Source organism: Egretta garzetta, unplaced genomic scaffold (genome assembly GCF_000687185.1).
Source record: "Egretta garzetta isolate BGI_Z169 unplaced genomic scaffold, ASM68718v1 scaffold50, whole genome shotgun sequence".
NCBI lineage: Eukaryota > Metazoa > Chordata > Aves > Pelecaniformes > Ardeidae > Egretta > Egretta garzetta.
Genome location: NW_009258613.1, coordinates 3,928,686 through 3,950,858, shown reverse-complemented (window position 1 = coordinate 3,950,858; position 22,173 = coordinate 3,928,686). Strand labels below are relative to the sequence as shown.

At 40.9% G+C, this 22,173-nt stretch overlaps 1 protein-coding gene across 1 annotated transcript in view; it reads right to left on the bottom strand.

Moving 5' to 3' along the window:
- The window catches only part of TG (thyroglobulin), a 161,306-nt gene that overhangs the window by 121,784 nt on the left and 17,349 nt on the right, over nt 1-22,173 (bottom strand). The window contains 11 exon segments of the mRNA XM_035903440.1: nt 4,358-4,582; nt 8,717-8,873; nt 9,372-9,524; nt 11,642-11,817; nt 15,765-15,965; nt 17,458-17,569; nt 18,272-18,384; nt 18,757-18,834; nt 19,406-19,543; nt 19,882-20,124; nt 21,366-21,953. Of these exon segments, the coding sequence (XP_035759333.1) occupies nt 4,358-4,582; nt 8,717-8,873; nt 9,372-9,524; nt 11,642-11,817; nt 15,765-15,965; nt 17,458-17,569; nt 18,272-18,384; nt 18,757-18,834; nt 19,406-19,543; nt 19,882-20,124; nt 21,366-21,953 (2,184 nt within the window).

The window sequence follows — 22,173 nt, the reverse complement described above, 5'->3', positions numbered from 1 at the left end:
ATCCAGAAACCCACCATATGGTAACACACTCATTCAGAATTCCTGGTAATTAAATTTTTGGTCAGCACTTCCAAATTAAACAGTAATGGCTGGATTAGAAGTCACTAGTTGTGCACATGACAACCCAAACACAAAACAAAAAGATATTCTTGGTCTGTATATATATCATTTTCAGAACAAATAAGGAGTAGTATTTCCAGCTGACCTTTTGCATGTTACAAAGAAAACTCTTCGTCTTTTGGTCTGTCTTTCCCTCCAGATCATCATTCGAACGAATATTAAAGCAGAAGAGTCACAGGCACATTTGCAGGACAATACCTTTACTTGTTATTTCACAGCTGCTTTCCAGATGTAGATTTGCTTCAAAACATTATCAAATGTATATTTTGGGACTTTGAAAAAGTGCAAAACTTTGTTTCTGGTTTTGCCCTACACCTTGACAAGCTTGTATGAGAGAGAAACACTAACAGAAAATTGGCCATCCCCACTACAACCCATGTGATGAATTGCTGTTCTGGCCAACACACCAGAATGTAAATTAATTTAACTTATAGGACCACTAAATAGACTAGAAGGCAGCTAGTATTAAAATGATCATATCTTCCTTCATCTGCTCTAAATGGTCCAATGGGAAAGCTTGTGATGAGACAACTGTGAGACTGAAATTTTCCTCCCAAGTACATATCAAGGCAATTGCTCTAGGTATAAAACGTATCTAAAATCAATTACAGAACCAAAAAATCCTGGAGCAGACAGAATTCTCCTGTCTCATGCATATTATTTAACACACAAGAGCGTCTGATACATTTTAAAGACATTTTCCAACATATGCAGAACAGATCACAGTCATTGCAAATGAACAAATGTAAAAATTAAAACAAATTGAGTAATCCCTGCCTAAACTGAAGACAAAATACAAAAGATGAGGAAGACTAATTAAACAATTAAAGTTTAAAAAGAAACAAACCAAGCTTTTCAAAACATCCTCCTTTTTTTGGATAGTCATGATGTGAAAGTAACATCTGTGTCTCCAACCACATTTCAAGCAAGTAAAATTGCCTTTTGTCTCACACATTAGATTAACAAAAGGGCACAAAGAACAGCAAAAAATGTTGGTGCAGAGACGTATGTTTTCTAGACTCTCTAACTCTTAAAGGCACGTGTTATTTCAGCTATAGGTTACACTTGACAGAATCACATAGAGGTTATGTTTGATTTTAGATGTCAGGCAAACCATGACGTTGTTGTTCTTGCAAGCTTTAACTTTCATATGCTTTAACAATGCCAGCAACTAGAGAACAGCCTTGAGCCACAATGTGAGAGCTTCATCCCTGGAAACATTCAAGGCCAGGTTGGACGGGGCTCTGAGCAACCTGATCTAGTTAGCGGTGTCCCTGCTCACTGCAGGGGGGTTGGACTAGATGACCTCTAGGGATTCCTTCCAACCCAAAACATTCTATGATTCCATGATTCTAAATTTTATTACTGGAAGCAAAATTTGTATCCCTAGAACAGGAAAAAGAAATCAAATAAAATAACAAAATAAAAATTAAATTTAAATACCCAAATTGAATCCCTTGCTCCTGCACATCAGATTTGTAACCTGGCCTCACTTCTAAGCATACTCTGGCTTTTGTGTACCAGTGAAATATCATGCAGAACAGCAATTTCCAGGCGAAAGAACAACTCACTGGGGAAACACAAAGCGACTCCGTGCAGGGGTCCCACTCCTCACAGTAGACTCCTTTTACTCAAGACCAGTTTTCACTGCTCTAGGCATGCTTAAAGACTGTCATGACTGATCATTATCCCATGCTTGCACTGCTCTTTCCTCCCTCCAGGGATAGTGGAAAACTTTGCGATATCAGATTCTTGATCCAGATTATTACAAATGAAGTCTTGAGCTGCCAGCTCAGCTGTAAATCTAGCACTTTATTTGATTTGGGTTATGCTCTGCTCAAAGCAATTCTGATAGAATTGCCAAGCATTCTAAATAATAAAAGGAACCAGCATAAAAACATATAACAAAACAAAGATAACTCACACATCGGCTTCAGGCTTTCTCCTGAAATAAATGGGGGTAAAGGGGTTGAGTTCATAAAGCTGCCTCCTGGAGAGTTTCCAACTCTCTTTTTGCCTCACACCTTAGCAAAGAAAGTGTCTTTTGTCCCTTTAAAATTTAGTTAAAAACCCCCTGTTACTTCAGATTCTTGAGGAATTATATTCATAAATACCTGTGGGGTAAAGTAACTGAGTGTAAGACTGAGACAAAGAAAAAAAGTCACGGAAGAAAAATTAACACATGATAAATGTTACCCATTTTACAGACAGAAAAACATGAAACAAAGCTGCAATAGATGCAAACCTAAAGAAACATAAATGAGAGATGAAAAGGTAGGTTCATGCAAGCTGCATTTTCCTAAATGAAAAATGTTAGGTTTATTAAGAACACCAGAAAGCTGCCACTACTAAGAGATGTCCACGCTTCCTGAAGCAAGGGGAAAGGTTACTTATAGTGAAATAAAAACAAACAAATCAATAAATCAGGATCTGAAAAGACAATTTGCATTTTAACAACAAGGTGGAACAGGAAGGGGAAGAGAATAAAGAAAGAAACCCTGTCACCCTCACACAACTTTGATTTCTGTAATCACAGCTGGTAACTTCTTATTACTAGTCCTTATTAGTAGTAGAGAAACAGACCCAGAATGATAAATGACCAGAATATATCCGTAATGCAAAATAAAACTAAATATATATCTACCTAAGAGGAACCAGAAACTGAATTCCTAAATCTCCTGTTTAGAATAAAATATGCGGTCCTACTACCAGCATCCAGCAGCATGTCATCTTAGAATACAAAATCTCTGCCGAAAGCTGGAGCACAAACTGCCTCCTTTCCACATCTCTGTGATATGTCTGTTTTACTGAGTGCCTTTTTCTACAGCTAGCTGGTTCAAATCTGTATGAACTAACTTACAAAGCAAATCAATCCACTGCTTCCTAGAGGCCTTTATCCCTGGCAGGAAATACTTGGCAGAAAGATCCAATCCTTTGTAAGTTTGTCTGCTCTAAATGATGGACTCTACTTAATAAATAATGATACTTTTAATCAGTGAAACATTACATCTTGTTAAGTAACTGCAAGTTGTTACAGGCTCCAGATTCTCAGTAGGAATTAATCTTTTTTCTGCATGGTGTATTTAAATAATCAAAACCTGAAGTGTTTCAGACTATGAAGATGAACTGAAACTGCAGCCAGTTTACCCTTAAAGGTCCAAGCTGGAAACTGCAGCAGTTCAGAACTGATTCATCACTTGATTACTTTGAAGCCCTTGCCCAGGCATTAGGAAGCTCTCCTAACTTAAAGAGAACTACCATATCAAGCAAGGAGCTAAGTTGTTTTCATGGATTTTGATTTGCTCTTAGGATCTCCAACTTAAGCTGCACAGTGTTGAATTTTTCCCATCTGAAAATATTCCCCACTTTGGAAAACTTATCCAATAACTGCTACTGTTGATCTTATACCTAGAAGTGGTCTGTCCCTTCTCTGTTCCCCCCCAAAAAAGCCAGAGATAGTCAATCCATCCCGAACTGACATAAGTAAGACACAGACTTGCCGAGGCTAACTGGGCCAACGAGAATGATGAGGGTTGCACTGTAGGAGGGCTGATGTTGACAGAAACAAGAGCGGGGGTGTTAAGGCAAAGGCTCTTTGGCAGCACGAGCTGGTACGCAGGAGTGCTAGGCACAGCCACGGGGATCCGTCGAAAAGGTAGGCTTGGCAGCCCTGAGCAGGATGTTGGCAGAAGGGCAGCCTGTTCCGAGGACGCAGACTAAACAGAAGGAAAGAAGATGAAAAGAGGGCAGAAGTGCAATCAGGTCTGGGTGTTGGCCAACACCGAGAAATCTTCCATCTGAGCTGGCTGGACTTGGCCCAGGAATTCACAATCTCAGAACTTTTGCCATTTCTGCATGCAGGTTTCTATTCTGGGTAATGTATCATCATCTGAAGCTCTGGCTCCATTATCTTTGTGAAATCTTCTTATTAAGGATCACGTACATTACGGAAAGACCACCTAATACCAGAGATCTAAAAAAATCCCCCCAGATGTTTGCAAAACCTTCTATACTATGGCAGCACCATGATGCCTATTTCCAAATCATTGGTTCAGTGCAAGGACTGGACTGTAAGCAAAGCATTAATTCCCATCTCTCCTCAGATTTCTCGTTCACGTTGGTGCTTCAGGCCTTCCACATATAAACCAGAAACACAAGTTCACTGATGATTTTCTAACTTCAGCTTTATACTCATTCCTAACAGCATCAAAGAAGGGAAAACTAAACTGACACATACCACATCCTTGTGAATTTGGGACTGCTTTCCCAGGAGATGAAATTCTTCGAAACCCGCTTCTGCATCCTAGCTGCACACTCGGAGACAGATCAAACTCTTCATCCCGGGGAAAATCAATGAAAGAATCTCCTAGGAATTGCTTGGAGTCTAAATGCAGCAGAAAACCACCATCCTTAATCTCTTTTATAAATGCTCCAATGAGGTTTTCTCCAACAATTGCATTTTCTAAAGGGGGAAAAAATGCAACAAAATAGGATGAAAGAGACTCCCAATATGGGAATAGATAACCACACAGAAACGGATGAACTTTAAGTTGAAAACATCGGCAGATACAGAAATGCAAGCATATTAGCAAACAGCAGACAAGAATGAATCTGAACAGTGTCTATCAGATTAAAGTTCTAATCTCAGTATATGTAGAGAATGCTAAAGAAACAGAAAAAAAAACCAACAAAAAATGTCATATTCAAAAACTAAAGCATCAGAGAACAAAATTTGATTTTGGAGTTACAAAATCTGACATTCAGATTTATTGTATTCCTGTTTTTTCAACGGGTATCATTTGCTTCTTTTTCAGCATTTTTTTGGTTTGTTTCTGAGGGCCAGCATCTGTAACAATATATATAATAATGACCTTCCATCACACTGCTGATATTCAACACATCCACCTATGCAACGGACACGCTGTTGTTCACAATTGCCAAAGCTGGCGCTGAAAGCTGGAAAACAGGGAGGACCTTTCCAACTCTCTATATCCTTAGCTGCCCAGACAGTTTTCCTTTCGATGACTTGTGCAAGGACAATTTTCAGTGCTAGATGAAGATCAAATTCCCCAGTTTTGCTGGACCAGAAGTACTACAAGAACAGCGTTCTGAGCAGATTTTGTTTGCTATCACATGCTGTTTATCCCTGCAGGCTTTATGGCATTAAACGAAACGTTGGCGTGGTTTACTGCTTCAAATTTGCAAGACAAGGGCCTCCTGTAGCTATGGGTGGTAGACAGCCGAGTAACCCAGCAAACAGGAAGTTCTACACACCATATACTTTGAGTTTTGTGAGTACACCAACGACCTTGGATGTTGAATTTTCACAGGGAGGATGTTACATACATAAAGAGAGCGTGAGGAATGTTACAGCTCACACACTGTACAAAGATTATTATTTTGTGACCGATGTGTCCAAGGCAAGTAGCTGAGGGTACTGCTGCCTTCTCACGTGGTGAGTTTCCCATCTTTACACTGTAGCGCAGAGGTGGCTTTTCAGTTGTGCAAGGGGAGAATTTCACAGCCAGGTATGAGGCTCCAGCAACATAGCACTGCCCTCCTGCCCATGCTGAATGGACCCCAGACGTACAATGCTTTTTCTGAAAGATCGTCCTATGGTCTTTAATACTGAAAGTGTAGGTGCCCCCTCTTCCTGAACGCTGGTCCATAGCCGATTGCTATCACGTAGATGTTGTTTCCCCCTTTGCAGAGGAGGGACATGAGGTTTTTACACTTACGGGCTAAAGTGAACACAGCTCACATTAAAGCTGACAGCTGTGTCCTCATATTCTCAATGCTCTGTTTCCTCCAGCTTTGAGCAACCTACCCTTCTGCTGCACTGACACATACAATAATCAAGAAAATAGCACTTAGTTTTGTTCAACCCCAGGCCAAAACGATACTTAGCCTGCAAGGAAGTAACTGGAGATCACCACATAACCAACAACACTTTGCAAATGTTTTGCCAGAAATTATCTCATAATTGAAAACAGAAATAAGCAGATTAGCCTTTTATTCAAGCAAATATCATTCCAAATTGTCTAGTGACTGTCTGTAGCAGAATTAAAAATAACCTTGAAATGACAGCTGGAGGGAATTCACATGCAGAAAAGAAGCAAACAGTCAAACCAGTAAGACCACTTAGGTCTGCTGAATTTCCTCTAGTCTAAAATGTTCCCCTGTGTTGAAAAGTTCTCAACACTATCGCTACATGTGACTCTCCTATGACCACACTACGCATCCATGCATACATAGTAACCTTTACATTCAGAGTATATAAACGAGTGTTTAACTGTAGTGTACATGTTCATGCGTTGCAAATAAACAGGTACATCCTGTAACAGCTCAGCAGAACAACCCAGTGCCCGCCAGACACACCAGCCACAGACTTGCTGGTGACCTCTTACATGACCTGCCTTGGTTCAACCCTTCCAGCATGGCTGGCCAGCTTGGGGCCACGCTTCCCTGCTGGTCCAAGATGAGCTTCCCAGGACCTTCAGTGTGCTCTGAAGCATGGTAGATACAATAGCGCTTCCCTGGTTTTACTCCTGTTTTGCTGCACAATTTTGGCAATTCAAGCTACTATGCATCCCATACTTTGTTGGATTTACTGGAAGTTCTTACTAAGCATTTCTCCAGAGCCTGGTATCCCTTTAGGGACCTGGACTTCTGGGGGGACAACACTATCTTTTAACATACAGAAGTAACCTGCAAATAGATGCATCCTGTGTTGTGCAGTGGGAATTAGTCTGATGCAGGGTTTGCTCCTGTTGAACAAAACACTAACTTTAATGTGACAGGGATCATATCGTTACCCAGAGTTTATATTGGCCAATAAGAAACTGAGAGAAAAGAGAAGAAAAAAAGCAAATTTGTTTTGTTGTTTGGTTGTGTTTTTTTTTTCTTCTTTAAGGAAAATATAGAGCACAAAGACACAGATAAAAATATCAGTTGTACAGAGCAGGGATTGATTTCCTCCAGTGTCACTGATGGGAACTGTTTACTGTATGTTCATCCACCAAAAGCTCATTTTTATTGCTTGTTGAACAGAAAAGAGACAAGTTGCTGCAAGTGTTCCTCACTATTTTAGAGCTGAGGCCTAAGACACGAAGCCAAATGGCGTAAGATCCTTCAGGAAGGGATTTGCACAGCCTCAGAGTTTAATACATGAAAATATCTGCAAGAAAAAAAGTTACGAAGCATTCATGAGTGATTTAGGTTTGAGGCTCTTCATTGGGAACATATGCAAGCTGCGCTTCTGGTTAGCAATTTTTTTGTCAGCTCCTTCCAGAGCAAGACTTCACATTTACCAGTAAAGAAGCTAGGCAAAGAACAAAGCTATTTTAGTAATGTCAATTTTCAAATCTACAGATTTGAAAACTCTCTCTTTTGGCTAGAGAGGCAGTTTGCTTGCTCTATGTAAATACAGCAGAAAATACCTCAAACAGAAAGACCCAAAGCTGCCTTAGAAGGTAATGGAAGAAGAGGACACAGAGAGCAGGTTCCCAGTTGTCTGATCTTCTCCTCTTCTGAAAGCATACAGTCATTCTCTGAAAAGCAATTTTAGTACTACAGGAAAATTATAGTGTGGAGAGGGTCAAAAATGTAATGCCCTGAAAGCAGAACACTTTGAAAAGAAAAGTTTATATTAAACCCAAACACGCTTATACTTTGATCCATCTTCTGCAAACTGCTTGAATCTTCATGTTTCTGTTATAATCTGGAGCAATGGAATGGATGTAAACAGCCACTGCCTGCATCCTGAAGGCTTTTGAACTCGGTTCTGATCAGGCAAAAAGTGCTGTAGGGCACATGTCCCCAAGTCCCATAGCTAGAGGGAAGGACACGTGTAGGCAGAGTTATTTATATTTAGTGCTGGGAACACCATTGTGAAGAAGTAAAACTGGAGTAAAGCTGGCACAGAGGGCATTTGAATGTGGGATATATCTTTTACATCTTTTATTTTAAAGGGAAACACCAACTGCTTTGAAAGAAGTTCCTTGCATCATCTCTAACTCAGAGGAAACCAAAAGCAAAGATCTGCCACTTGGTGATCTCTGCGTAATTGCTCTAGCACTTCCAAGGTAAGCTTCATTCTGTAGTGTCAAAGGTAATGTAATAAATACAAAAAGAAAAGGAGAAAAAAAATTGAAAAGAAAACCCCAAACAAACAAACCCTTGGAAGAAATTAGTTATGTTTTTGGCAATGTGTGAATTGTGTTTCTCTGAGTCCAACCCAATAAGGAACACAACCTTTTCCACCACTGAGGACCTGTCCACTGGAAATTAACAACTGGGACAGTTTAGTGCATGCCCGATAAAGTAATTTTCAATCTTAGTTGAAGAAGCTGGGAGAGGCAGTCCTATCTGAAAGAAACATTCAATTACAGCTCCTTTCCAGTGCGGAATCACAGCCTGAAAAGACAAATATATCAACACCAAAAGCTCAAAACCACAACTCCAGCATTATAAAGACTCTTTTTGTGAGCATTTGTACTCTTGTTAGTGCCTCCTAAGAGCAGACACAAGGAAGCAAAACAATTAAAAGAAAAGCAGGCTTAATTCATAGAAATATCAGAGGAAAAAAAAAACTTACCAATATCATGTAAGTCAGGGAGAGAAGCTGCTGGGATGTTCTCAAGCTGAGTCCTCCACGTGACGTTCACCCCCAGGCGGTCCAGGCCCAGGCACTCGACATCGACAGTGGAATCATCACAGACAGAAACCGAGATGGTATTTCCAAACACATTTACCTCAAATTCAAAATTAATGAAACCACTGTTAGTCAACCTCAGAATCTTCTAGTTCTTGCCTTTCCCTATTCAATTGCACTGTGCTATGCTCAAAGGCAATGTTTTCAAAAGGGTCTGTAAAAACAGAAGTAGAAGCAGGAAAAGATAATTTTAGCAGGTCATTTACTCACTGTAAGAAGAGCCAAAGGGTTCTCTTCCATCAAAATATAGTTTTAGTAAATATTGGACTGATGTGATATGAGTTCTATGGCTGCAATTAAGCTGATCTGCCGATGTGGGGTCAGTGAGACTAAACATCCTATTTTCCCAGCCATCCGTACAAGAGTGCTGCCAATCTTGACAGATTTCATGGCATTTTCTGCTCTTCCACCTCTCTCAAACAGGCAAAGTTCCACTTTATATCTCACTTTTGGGGTTTTTTTTAATACAAGAAAAGCCCCAAACCAACCACCAGACCAAAAAACCCAACAACAACAGAGAATAAGGAATTGAAATTACCTGGAGGTGACACAAACCACGAGCCTTCAACTCATCTAAAATAAATATCTGGAATGCCTGGAGTAATCCAGAGTAGTCAGAACTACAAGTCTTCTCAGGAGGCAGTAGTAGTTGGAAGCGTGTTTGAGCTTGGACTGTCTGAAGTAATTGGAGCTCTAAAAAATAAATAGAAAGGGCATTTAGTAGCCTCATTATTTAATGTGAAAATTGACTATCAAAGTTACTTTGAGAAAAGACAACACTGATTTGGCATTTTGATCTTGCATCTATAGCAACTCCCCATTTCTAGGTGAAAGCAGTAGAGTTGTCTGTAGTAAATAATAAACAGCAAGAGACATGGTTGATAAATATATATGTTGTGCATCAGCGAAAAAGCCAGGCGACATGGTTAGTTATATAATAATAAAGAGATACTTTGCATTGGAGCACTAACTCACAGAAGGATAAGGAACAAATTAATTATCGACCTGTCAACCTCTGCTTCTCTCAGACACAATCACGAAAGAACTTCTATTAAAAATGGAATTAAATGGTTAAAGCAATTAATACTAATTCAAATGGGCTTTCAGAAACCTAGCTTGTCAAATAAATTAGGAATGAAGTTTTAGGAGAGAATAAATTTGATTGCATAATAATAGCGTTGACATGGACATCTACAAGGGCCCTCCATTTTTTTGATAGCAAACCAAAGTGATGCAGATCACACAAATTGATGAGACACCTATGAGCTCATCAGCCACAAAATGAAAATCTATTTTGCCCAGTTTTTAGCCAGAATAAAAAAGGTGCAAATTTCTTGTCTCCACTGCAGTTACATGGACCCCAGGCTTCATGGAGGGTTTGTTATCTCAGATTCAGCACAGCAGTCATGCTGTCATGCCACCTCCAAGTGGAGCTGGCTCTTATCCCACCAGCCTGGAGAAGCAGCAGAGCTCTCCCTCATTCAACTCCTCCACAGCCCCTCGCTGCATCACGTACAAGTGTCACTGCTGGAGCACAATTACGTCCCTCGCTTCCGAAACCAGTGAGCATAGGAAAGCCTGGAAAGCATCCAAGGAGAATGGTGGGAGGGACCAGAGGACACAAAAGCTTGCTTCTTCCTGCAAGGCACAAAGCCCTCTATCTATTTAGTTTATCAGAGAGTAGTTAAGAGCTGACTTAACCGCAGTCTCTAAGTGTACACATAAGGAACAGGAAATAAGATGTTTAAGGCTGTGGGTAATTATCCATTGGAACAAATTACAAAGTGTTGTGGTGAATTCTCCATTATCGTGAAGTTAATTCAATCGCCTTCAGATGTGTTGGAAATTTTTTCTCTCTCCTTAAAACCATGCTCATTTCAAACACAAATTACTGTGGGAAGTCATTAAACAGCAGCTTGTATCACATTGCCACACACTCCCCTCTGGCCTTACAAACAGTTGTGCAACTGCCATCAGGCAAACATGAAAGTTACTTCATAACATGCTACAAAAACCTTGCAAACATGTTTACAGACAGACAAAAGTCTCAGTCTGAAATATAATGTTTAAAATCGTTTACATTTGGAATAGAAGACCTGGGGTACAACTGGAAATGTGCCAATACAGCGTTTTTCCAGAATGGGTTTAACCCATTTTGGAGACGAAGAGTAGCTGCAAACTTGGCATGAAGATCTGCATTTCTCAAAGTTCAGCACTGCTGCAAATTACCATTTTGATCAGAATGTATTTCTATTTAAAATAATCGAAAAAGCCAACATTACTATCTGATTACATGACCTCTGAATAGACAACTGAATCTTCCAAGATTTAAAGTAACATTTTTTTTCTTGAAAGAAAAATGGTTTGAAAAATACAAGTCAGCCATCAAAGACAACAATAATCCTAAAGCACGGACCGCTGCAAAAAGATGCAGAAGTAACAGTGACTTGATTATGCAAATAAACAGTCAAGTTCTGCCAGATTCAAACATCTGGTGCTCATCTGTTCGTCCATTACTAAGTGGTTCCATCAGAATCACTTCATGGTGCCCGCAACTTTTAACTTGCAAAGAAAGATCTGCATATAGATTGAATAACTATTTATAGCTATATTATTACAGAAAAGTGGGACTGTTTCTGGCATGAGCTAGCCAAGAGACAGAGATGAAAATGGCAGAAGATGGGACCAATCTACTGCACCTTAATTTAGCAACTCCCATATAACTGTTGTGTCCTATTATTGCCATTCACACAGTAGCTTCCTGATGGAAGCGCGTTTTTGTGTATCTATCGAGGGCCCAGCCGAGACCCATCGACGCTGCTGCCCATCACACTGAAACGACGTGCTGGAAGAGGAGCTGTGGAAGCCCTGGCGACACACCAGCCGGCACTGCTGAATGCTTGAAGCTTGCCCAGGAATGTTTTCACAAAACACAGCTCCGTTGAGAACAGATGAGGCACCGAATGGCAGAGCACATTGCGGACCTTTAGGCACATGAGAAAGGGGATATGTTAGCGGCATACTATGAAGCACTTCTAGTAAAAAGTCCTCATAACCTTCATATCAACAGAGGAAGCCTAGACAGCATTTCCCACTCATCTCAACTTGGATCTGGTTTGATGGCAGCATGGATCAGTTTACTAAAGCTGGTGAAAAGACACATATTGACTTTGATGGGTAGCGCACTGGGTCCAGAAACCTACGTGCATGGTTTCCAAGAACAGATAATTTTAAAACAGTCATGAATAAATTTAAGCAGGAAATGAGGTTTCTAACCATCAGCAGAACAAACATTTACAACAGATATCAAGTGGAAATAGGCAAGACCAAAATAAAAATCTCAATTCCCTTTAGAGTGAAGTTTGAAAACTTTAAGATCAGGAACTCCTGACCGCGGTGTCTTCAACAGCAGGTCCTTAAGGGTAGGATACAGCTTTGGAGCTGACACACAGAATTGACCCTAACAACTCACTCTGCACCAATGTAGTCATTTCAACCCTGCTAGCCTGCCATAACAGACTATTACAGCAGGCTAACTACAATGATAATTAATTTCCACCAATCAGTAAAAACCAACTGCTTCACTCAGTCTTGGCTAAATCCCAACCTAATTACTGAATATGGCGAGAAATAATGAAATGCTTCTGAGTTCTAGAGCTACAAAACATAGGAAGAAAATACAACTTCCTCACTTAGAAATAAATATAAAGAAAAATTGTTCTCTTATCGTACAATTAACTTGCTTGGTGTATGTATAGATCATTTTCCAAATAGCACTGCTCAGGTCAGTCCAAATCTCCCTGATCACTGGAGGAAGGAAAATGCTGCTGATAGTTTAGGTCTGAGCAGCCTCTCTCTCCCCTTCTGATGGAGATATGGAGATTAATTCCTTAACTTAGCAGCCACTTCAGTTAAAGCTTAAAACACTGCAGGATGAATCTGGGATCCAGGGTGCACAGTACATCTTTGCTTTCCAACCCTGGGCATTTCAATGCCAAAATAAAAGGCTTTCATATCTGTCTCTCTGAATTGTCAAATGTTTTGGGTTTTTTTTTTTCCAAGTCTCCTCTATAGCATCTTTTCTGCAATAACTCTGTAAATGGGGCCACTACATTCCTCCTATTTGTTCATTGACTCTGTATCCACTTTCTTTTTCAGTAAAGGTGGAACCCTGGCATCCTTATTTAACAAACTTCTAATAAAGCTCCTGAGATTTTAGGACCAAAAGATATCACTGTAAAAGAGATGGTAATACTTATCCTGACAGAAGTAAATTACATCCACCATTATGTGTCAATAATATTAATATCTCTTAATACAAAGTATATAAAAATCAGTCTATGTCTCTCTATTGCTCTAACTCATTTCTATATCCAGCAAGCCAAATCCAGTCTCAGCTGTATGCTGCTACCGTTTTTTACTGTCTGTTCCAGCAAGAGCTGGTATGTAAACTAGAAAAACAACCAGCCCCCAAATCATGTGTGATAGATGGTTTCCTGCTGTGGTTCACAGGTTTCAGTTCACAACCAGTAACTTGCTCATTTATCCCTCTACAGATGCTGTCCTGTTTGCTAGCATTATCAAGCCTTCACCGTTTTGTTATTCTTCTATTTCTGCCCCAATTTCTCGGTCCTGTAAGAGTGAATCAGAATCCAGCTGAATAGCGACACTTCTTTCATAGGTGTTTCTAAAGATTTCTGTTGGGAAATTACTGTCTCCAGGACCTTCTCTGTCTCAGGTTTTCTCTCTGTCTCCACTCAGAGCTGTGGAAAGTGGGCATGAGGATGGGAGATGCATGTGAGGACTGATAGGATACTTGGCATCATCTCTCCAGTGCATGTCAACTAGAAAAAGTTGGATTCTACCTCCGATGGAAATGATTAAGCTAATGAAAACCTCGTTTCATGCACTGGGCACTATGAAGTTATTACTTGCTGTTTAGAGCTGTTTGTTCTGATGTTGGAGGAGAAGTTTATCATATTTTCCTACCACAACAGCTTCTTTTGCTGATAGAGAAGATCTCCAAGATAGTGAGACAGTACTCCCTTCCCTTTTTCTTAAACAATTATTAGTAGTTCCCAAGACTAGAGGTCTAAGGCTGGATAGACTAGGGGGGGAAATAACTTTTGCTTCTTTATTCTGACACAATAACTAAGTTGTTTAGCATGAAAAAGTTCCATTTCTATTTCAAAATCCAGAAAATTCATTAAAGATTATTTCAGTGGTATTTCTATGCAGAAAATAACAAATTAGCTTTCAGTAAAGCCAGGTTTCCATTGTATTTTCAAAGCAGTTCTCTCTCTCAGCTCAGTCTTTTAAAGAAGAAAGGTCATTAATCATTCAGTCACTGTTTCCTCTAGGAAAAGTACAGCATTACAGGATCCCAAGAAGCATCAGATGTGCATGTAAAATGTAAAATAATCTTAGGGGCATATTTCGGGGTAAACCTACACCCTCCTTAGAACATATTCCATCAATTCCCTTGGAATTTAGGGGGAAATCTAGAAAATGAGCTTTCATGGAGAGAAGGAGATATCAAGGACTTAAAATTTGCAACTAGTTCTGACTTTTTTTCTGGCCTACTAGAAACGCTTCTGCTTTTCCCTGTTCACCTTCAGAGTCTATGGGAAAGTGAACCCGAACTGCTGAGTGCTGGGTGTCGCATTGAGTTCCTCCAGCTGATCCAAGCAAAATAAATATTACACAGCCCCATGTCCCACAGAGATACTAGCCCATAACCTGAAAGCAGGATGGCAGCAGCACTGTACTTGTTAGACTGATCAGCTCTGCTTCTCTGAAGAGCAAGAAACCTGTATTGGACTGCCACGATCACATGGCTGTGCCACCTTAGCTCTGGAGCTCAACTGGCCATGTCCACACAACACTACACTGCACGGGGCAGATACAATCCTGGGGTCTCCCTGGGGCTTCTCATAAAATCCCATCCGCGTAGCTCTCTATTGGTACAAGAGAGTTCAAAGAAAATTATGTTGGTGGTGGTTTCCAAGTTGGCTGAGGAGTTATCTAATTGACTAAAATGCCTTACAGCCAGTTGGGCTGACACAACTGGGAATTTGGTTGGTGAGCATGTGTTGCTCTTTATATAGCACAATCACAAAAGGAAACTAAAGCAATTTCTTACTGTGTGGTCTCGTTTTCCTAAATCTACCAACAGCTCTCATTTAAAAAACCCAAAAGAAATATGGAAACAGTAGTGTCCTGCAGGCACCAGTTGAAGGTTTTCTTTTTACATCTCTAGTTTCCACTGATCATTACACTTCGGAGCATAGCCTTGTAGAAAGTTTAATTTGTTTTGCTTCACTTCAGCAATGGGGCCAGTATTTAGGCCATTGCAAATTAAATTCATCCAAATTTCTCCCATTTGGACATCTCACTGGAAACCATGAGTGAATTCCAGTCCTTCGAAGCTCTGGTCATGCCGGAAATACTCTGTGAATATGTAGTGTTTTGCCACATCCTTTTCACAACTCTGGTCACAAGCCAAGAGTAGGAATGGCAGAAGCATACATTTTTCAAATTTTATTTTAGTCAGTTGAATGACTTTTAATCCCAGAGCCAGCTCAGACTGGAACAGGTTCAGGTTTGCAGCAAGCTGTTCTGATTTAAATTTTAGGGAAGTTTAATAGCTCAACTGCTTTGTTTTAATCAGTTTTATGAATAACAATAAGTCAATGATCCATTTGCTTCCCTTTTCACCCTGACAAAGCACTTGAAGAAAACTGGACAGCATACCAAGGTAGGTCTGCAGTCTGCTACAGCACAAAGATAACCATACCTCTGGAGCAAAAATCTCTGTACAGGTCTGAACAAAGAAGCTTAAATGCGACTCAGTGCTGGAAAAAGTTAGGATCTGGGTCAAGTTCTAGACCTGGGCTTGCTCAGAAGCAACACGCCTCAAGCAGGAACTCACTTGCACACACAGGTCTTCCTCCGCTTACTCGTGTCCCTGGCACCTCTTCTCCATTCTCAAAGACACACCAGCAGCTCTCTTGATCCTGGCTGCACTGCACGGGCGAGAAAGTCCCGTTGTCCCCTTCACACTCTGGGATGTAGCCTTTGCCAGCTTCTCGTAAACCAGTTTTAGACTTCAGCATATTACAGAAACTAGGACCTTTAAAGAGAGAAATTCATTGCAAGATAGAGAGCAGAAGACAACATCTGCAGAAATTAACTATACTAATGGACAGAATTGTCCTAAACAGCAGTGCTCTTGGTCTGGTTTTGTATAAGGAAGAAAGGTGAGTGTTCATGAAACCATAAATAATTTGAATTATTAGAGAAACTTGGTATTTTATTTCCACTAGAAAAAAAAACATAATAAAGTGCAGTTTATATGGGTTTGCACCAATCAAACAGTGGAAAGAATACCGATATTTATTTTGTATTAACATCTTTTTTTGCCATAAATTTGGTAGTGTATCATTTAGATGCTGATATTTTAACTTTTAAAAAAATCAAATTAATCTTTTTAATAAGGATTTTTGAGCGAGGTCATTTTAAGTGTAGCAATTCAATTATTTACATTTTAAAATATTTGAAATGTTCCAGTTTAATACCTTCAAAAATGGAAAAAAACCAACCATGGAACAGCAATATTTATGGTCTCCCACAAACAAACGGGAACACGAGCACGCGGAACCACCCCCTGACAAGAAGATCCAAAAAGTTCAGTCCAAACTTGAGACAAAGTTGGTTCTTACTAATTTTGTTCATCTTCTTGTAAATCTGTTTAATGAAACATTACACAAATAATTCCTCAGTGAACGTGCAGTTACTTATTCCCCATAAGGCCTGTTGCAGGTCTTCATGGACTTCTATCTTTAGCCCATATTAGCCCAAAAGAAAGCAGACTTGCTGCAGTTGAAAGTACTGTCTAACTCACTGTCCTCTCCTGAGGAATTGTTTACTCTGTTAACAGATGTTCTGGGAGAAGGTTTGCCTGAAGCCAGCATATTATTCTCCCAGATTTTCTATGGAAGGTGGCAAGCAGAAAATCACTAACTAAAGAACTGAAGAAAGAAGCAGAGCAGAACTATGGGCTCTTGTGCTGCCTGTACTCTTCAGAAAAGCAGAGCCAGTGCACGGGCTCCAATAGGGCATCTTAATCTGTATGGGCAGGGATTCTTCAGTTTTTAGGATCAACTACCTCGTCAACATCACAGTTCTCTGTCTTTATTTGAAGACAATACAAAGGTATTACAGACCTAATCGCATTCCATGGTGCAGTTGTGGACCATGCAAAAATGGACTCACTGACTGCATGTGGCCCAGTTCCCACAGTTCAGGACTCACTGCCTTAGAAAACTCATCCACAAGCCCAAACACTTTTCTATGGTGGTAAGAAATGGAAGATAAAAGAAATGCATAGAAGCCTGTTCATCAGTTTGTCTAGACTCGTTTATTTCTGGTGTTGTGAAAGTAAAGGATAACTATTTTCAGACAGCCCTTCAGTGTTGACGAGCTTGTATGTACCGTATCACTGAGGAATTAAACTGTAAGCCCCCTCTGTTTCACAGGCATCATTCTGAAAAGGAAAGTCCATATGCCACAAAGCACAAGGCATTGCCACTAGTGCCACAGGCCGTGGGTAAAGCGTTACTCACACTCAGGATTGCCATCCAAGTCTTGGCTGCCACGCTGAAACAATTCTCCTGACACAGGGTCTACACACCAAATATCCGTGTTGGATCTCTGTAGCACAGCGTATTCTCCTGTCTACAAATAATCAATTACATGTCATTGCCGAGCAATGTAGATCAATACAGACATGCCACAATACATAACCCAAAGGTTGGTTAAAATATTTAATTATATTCACATTCTTCCATTCATACAACACGTTGAAAAGAAACACAAATTGTTAAAAAACAGTCTACCTAATTTAATACACAGACCAGGCCATGAGAGAAGCAGTATGCAGACTGAAAGCCCTTTGAGATGAAGTTCTGGTATAACCTTGGTTTGAAATATCTGTTCCTTGCCCATCTCAGGGCTCTATCCTGCTCACTGCCATGTTTTGAGAGCATCATGGATCCTCTTTTGGGATACCTGCATCCAACTCCCTCTCATCCTGATATTCCCTCACAGCTCAGGAAGAAAGAGCCCCCAGTGTCAGTCAATTAAGTTGTGCCTGTTGAGCACAGCCCTGCAAAAGCACTAGGCAGAGCCACCCTGTGGGAGGGCAGCGCAGGCAGGGACAGAGCATCCTATTCCCCATCTTCATCTCAAAACTATTTAAATTCTGCCTTATGGAGGGCAACGCCTGCTGTTTGTTTTGTCTTACGCTTTTCTTTCAGGTTAACAGGAATGAACAAGGGATGCTTAAGGAGCATAGACTGAAACGGTACAGGCCTTTGGCATGGTGTAAGCAAAAGCAGGGAGGTTTTGTTTCTTCCTCCCTCAGCCATGTTAAATCACCTCAAGGCAGTAGGGGATGAACAGATCAGCTGTAGAGATGTCCAGCTTTTAACCGCTCTGTCTCCAGCTGGAAATTAAGGCATTGGTTCGAGATCGCTGGCATGATGTCTGGCCTGTAAGAGGGAAAAATACATGCATGTTAAAATAAAATCAAGTGCTCCAGCCTAAGCTAGAGAAAGGGGTACACCATCTCTGCGCTCGGCTCTGATCCAGCCTCAGGCAGAGAATTCCTGACCAGCATTTGATAACCACAGAATCACAGGATGGGGCCAACAGCAGCAGTGGGTCCATTCTTAAATCATGCAAGCCAAAATCACATATAGCGAAATTAAATGAAACAACAGAACAAGCATAAAAAAAGTTTTCTTTTCTTGCAATGGTTAGAAACAAGACTTGCTTCACGCTTATCGTACTAGAATTTTCAGTAAATATTAAAATTGTTAGAATAGGTAAAGACAAATATTTAGGAAGAAAAACCAACTGACATTTGGGAAGTTCTGCTGAGCGTGAGACCAAGGAATCCACGACATAACGTCCTCTCTCATCCACGCACCAACAATGACCTGCCCAGGGAAGAAAAGCAGCTTTATTTTAGATGTGGTACTGAAGTATGCTTTGTTGCATACTGGGAAGATTTTCATCCTCAGCAGCACTATATAGAAAATGGTGAGCAAATCTAAGTCACAGCTAACTCTGCTATCCAGAGATAAGTAAATCACACCTGAGAGCCATGGTGAGAATGGAAATGTAGCAGCTGTGGTGAGACTCTTCCACTGCAGCCCTATCCTGCAGCATATCATCTACTGCCAGCTGTGGTATCATCCACAAACTTGCTGAGAGTGCACTCCATCTCCTCGTCCTGGCCATTAATGAAGGCATTAAGCAATACCAGCCCCTGAACTGACCCCCGAGGCATACTGCTAGCAGCGAGCAACTGAACATCGACTGATTTTTGAGCCCCAAGGAGCTGCCACTTCAGTCCTTCACTCCAGTCAATTTTCCACCCACCTTGTAGACCACTTCACCTCTCTCCAGTTTGGCTACAAGAATACAGGTTTCCTATCTTTTTATCAGAATTCTGCTTAGCTTTTCTCTGTTCAGACAGCCCAGAGTATCTTATTAGCAATTGCTCACCTGTGCTCTCATAACACTGAGTTGGCTCCCAGTTTCCCAGCCCATCACACTGTGGGATGTAAGGGAGAAATCCCAGCTGAGTTGCTTCCCCAGCAGAATGTTTTGAGGTAAAGTGACTCTGCCAGTAGAAATGCAAGACTATAAAAGATAAGTAAAAGGAAGTTATTAGTGGCCAATACAAGATATTTTAAATGCACATGTTTGCAAACACCTGAATGTTCCCTGCATCTTAGAAGGCAAATTAACACATGTTGCAAGTACATAAAGGCTGGTAAGGGTCCAGATCTTATATGTATTGTGTCATACATAGAAGACAACTGAAATCAGCTCTTAGGTTGGCAGGTTAATTACACTGATTAATTACACATGTTGAGTTGCAGCTGGTTTTCAGCAAACTTGAATTTGACAGAGAGTACTCTTGCACGGATCCTGGGCATTAATCCATTTAATTAAGCTTTCCTCTCTCTCTCACCTACCTGACTGTGCAGCCAGCTGGAGAGCATAGTCACTGCCCGATAACAGCTTTTCAGAGACCACCACCTCTGCCTCGTAGGGCTGAGCAGAACGTAGGAGGTCGTTGTCTGTGAGCTGTATTCCCTTTGCCATCAAGAAGCTTTCTCCAAAAGGGAAGTGGGAACTATTTGATGCTAGGATGAGCTGCTCTGCCTCCTCCATAAATTTCATGGCTTTCTGCTTAACAACTTCACATATACCAGGACCTGTAGAACCAGAGGGTATTTTAATGCCTTTCACCTAAATCCAATAAAGACTTGCATGTGAAACACTGGTCTTTTAATTAGCATCTTCTGTTTCCTCCTGCACTTGCTCAGTTTGGAATTGCTTGACAAAGCAGGCAAATGAGACTCATCAACACTTAACTATAAAACCACAAGAGTCCAAGGGTACCAGGAATCACCCAAATATTCTCCAAGTCTTGGGCCAAAGCCTTGACAATTTTAAGTTACCTCCTCCTCATTGATTACAACTTGAGTTATATGTCTCTACAGAACTGTCCCTCAGTCATAAAAAAGCAGATCATCAGAAAAGAGGGTGAGAAAGGAAACCAAAGGTATATCCTTTGGGTCCAGAGTGGCAGCTGGCACTTGGCCTGTCCTCTCCATACATCTACTGACTTAGATATGGCAGTTCAACACACCAAACCAGCTCAGTGAAAGCTTCTCTGCTAAAATAACTCTCTGCTGATCTGCTTTGTCCCCTTTATTGCCCATTTGCCCATGAGACTGGCACCTCCAGCTCTCCTTGCCCATTTGGAAGTTTGCCATTCATTGTCCTGTCTCTTCCTCCCAGCTCAAAAATTACTATGTGATGAGAATGGGTTTAGTGACTACATTTATAATATAGGTCATCTGCTGAAGGAACCCCAAAGAGGGCCCAACAGCTTTGGTGGAGGTGTCTAGACAGAGACTACCAATCTTCAGTGCTGGCCTCACTCTTCTGCTAGTGACTTCTAGGGAATGCCTTTTACTCTTGACTACATAGTAAGAAACAGTAAAGAAAATTCCTCTTGCCTCTTTTTAAGGCATTCTTGAAAGTTATTTACATCACAGCGTAATCGTAAATTTTCCATACAACTCTTCACACCTTGTTTCTAACATCAAAGTGTCCTTTGCCATCTGGCAAAATCAAAAGCAGTTTATCTTCTGCAAAAGAGTTATCAGTTATCTTCTGCAAAAGCATTGAATGTACAAATTCTATATTATAAAATCTACACAAACTTCACATGGAACTTTAGTCCTCCTTATTCCCAAAGCTGAGACACCACTTATTTACCAAAAACAAGTTACTCCACCTCTGATGGCCAGTGGCAATGGCAGTATTGATGATCTTTCTGATAAGTCATTGTCTCCTGCCTCACAGCACTTGAAAGGACTTTCCTCTTGTGGCATAAAAGCAAAGACCAGAAACACACTACTTTTGTGCCAGAAATGCTGTTACTTACATGCTGGGACCTGGTTCGCTTCTACCTTTGTTCCTTGCAGTTCCTCTCCTTTGCTATCAACACACCAACAATCACGAAGCTCAAAGTGGCTTAATGGAGCGCTGAAATCAGTATAGGGTCCTGGGTAATAGGTCAGCTGCTCATTCAGAAGCTGCCAGAACGTATATGGATCCAGTAAAATGTTCTCGGATGCATAGGTCACGTTTCCTTCCAGCACTTCAGGTGGGAGATCAGTGAAGGAAGAATACGTGGTAAATACTGGGAAGACATTCTGATGCCCAGCCTCATACAAGGCTTTAACAAAAGCTGAAAAGCCTTTGGAAGATGCCTCTTTATATCCCGTTATGACGTTAAACAGATTAGCAACGGGCAGGGTTTTGCCTTCATTGTTCTCCGCGATCCACCTTTCGTACCACTCCAAGGCTTGCTCGGAAGGGCCGCTGCACTGCACCTGCCTCCAGGCACCCTCAGCATCGCACTGCGGGAGGTGAACGCTGGAGAGCTGCGATGGAGCACTTGGAGCTGACAACAGGAGTTTCACAGCCTTCAGAAACTCCTGACCAGCTGTTACTTGGCAAGCGCTTGGGCCTGGGGAACAGAAAAACAGGCACAGCACAGCTTATGGATGCACTGAAGACACACAATACCCTCTGCCCCCCTGGTACTATAAACACCGTTATCAAAACTTGGCCACTTACCCCAACACTAACAACAACATTTCAGGCCTGTTATTAAGAGGGCCAATGTTACTAAGTTCCCATGCTGAACCAGAGTAAGATTTTTGATGTATGAAAGTTATATATAGACA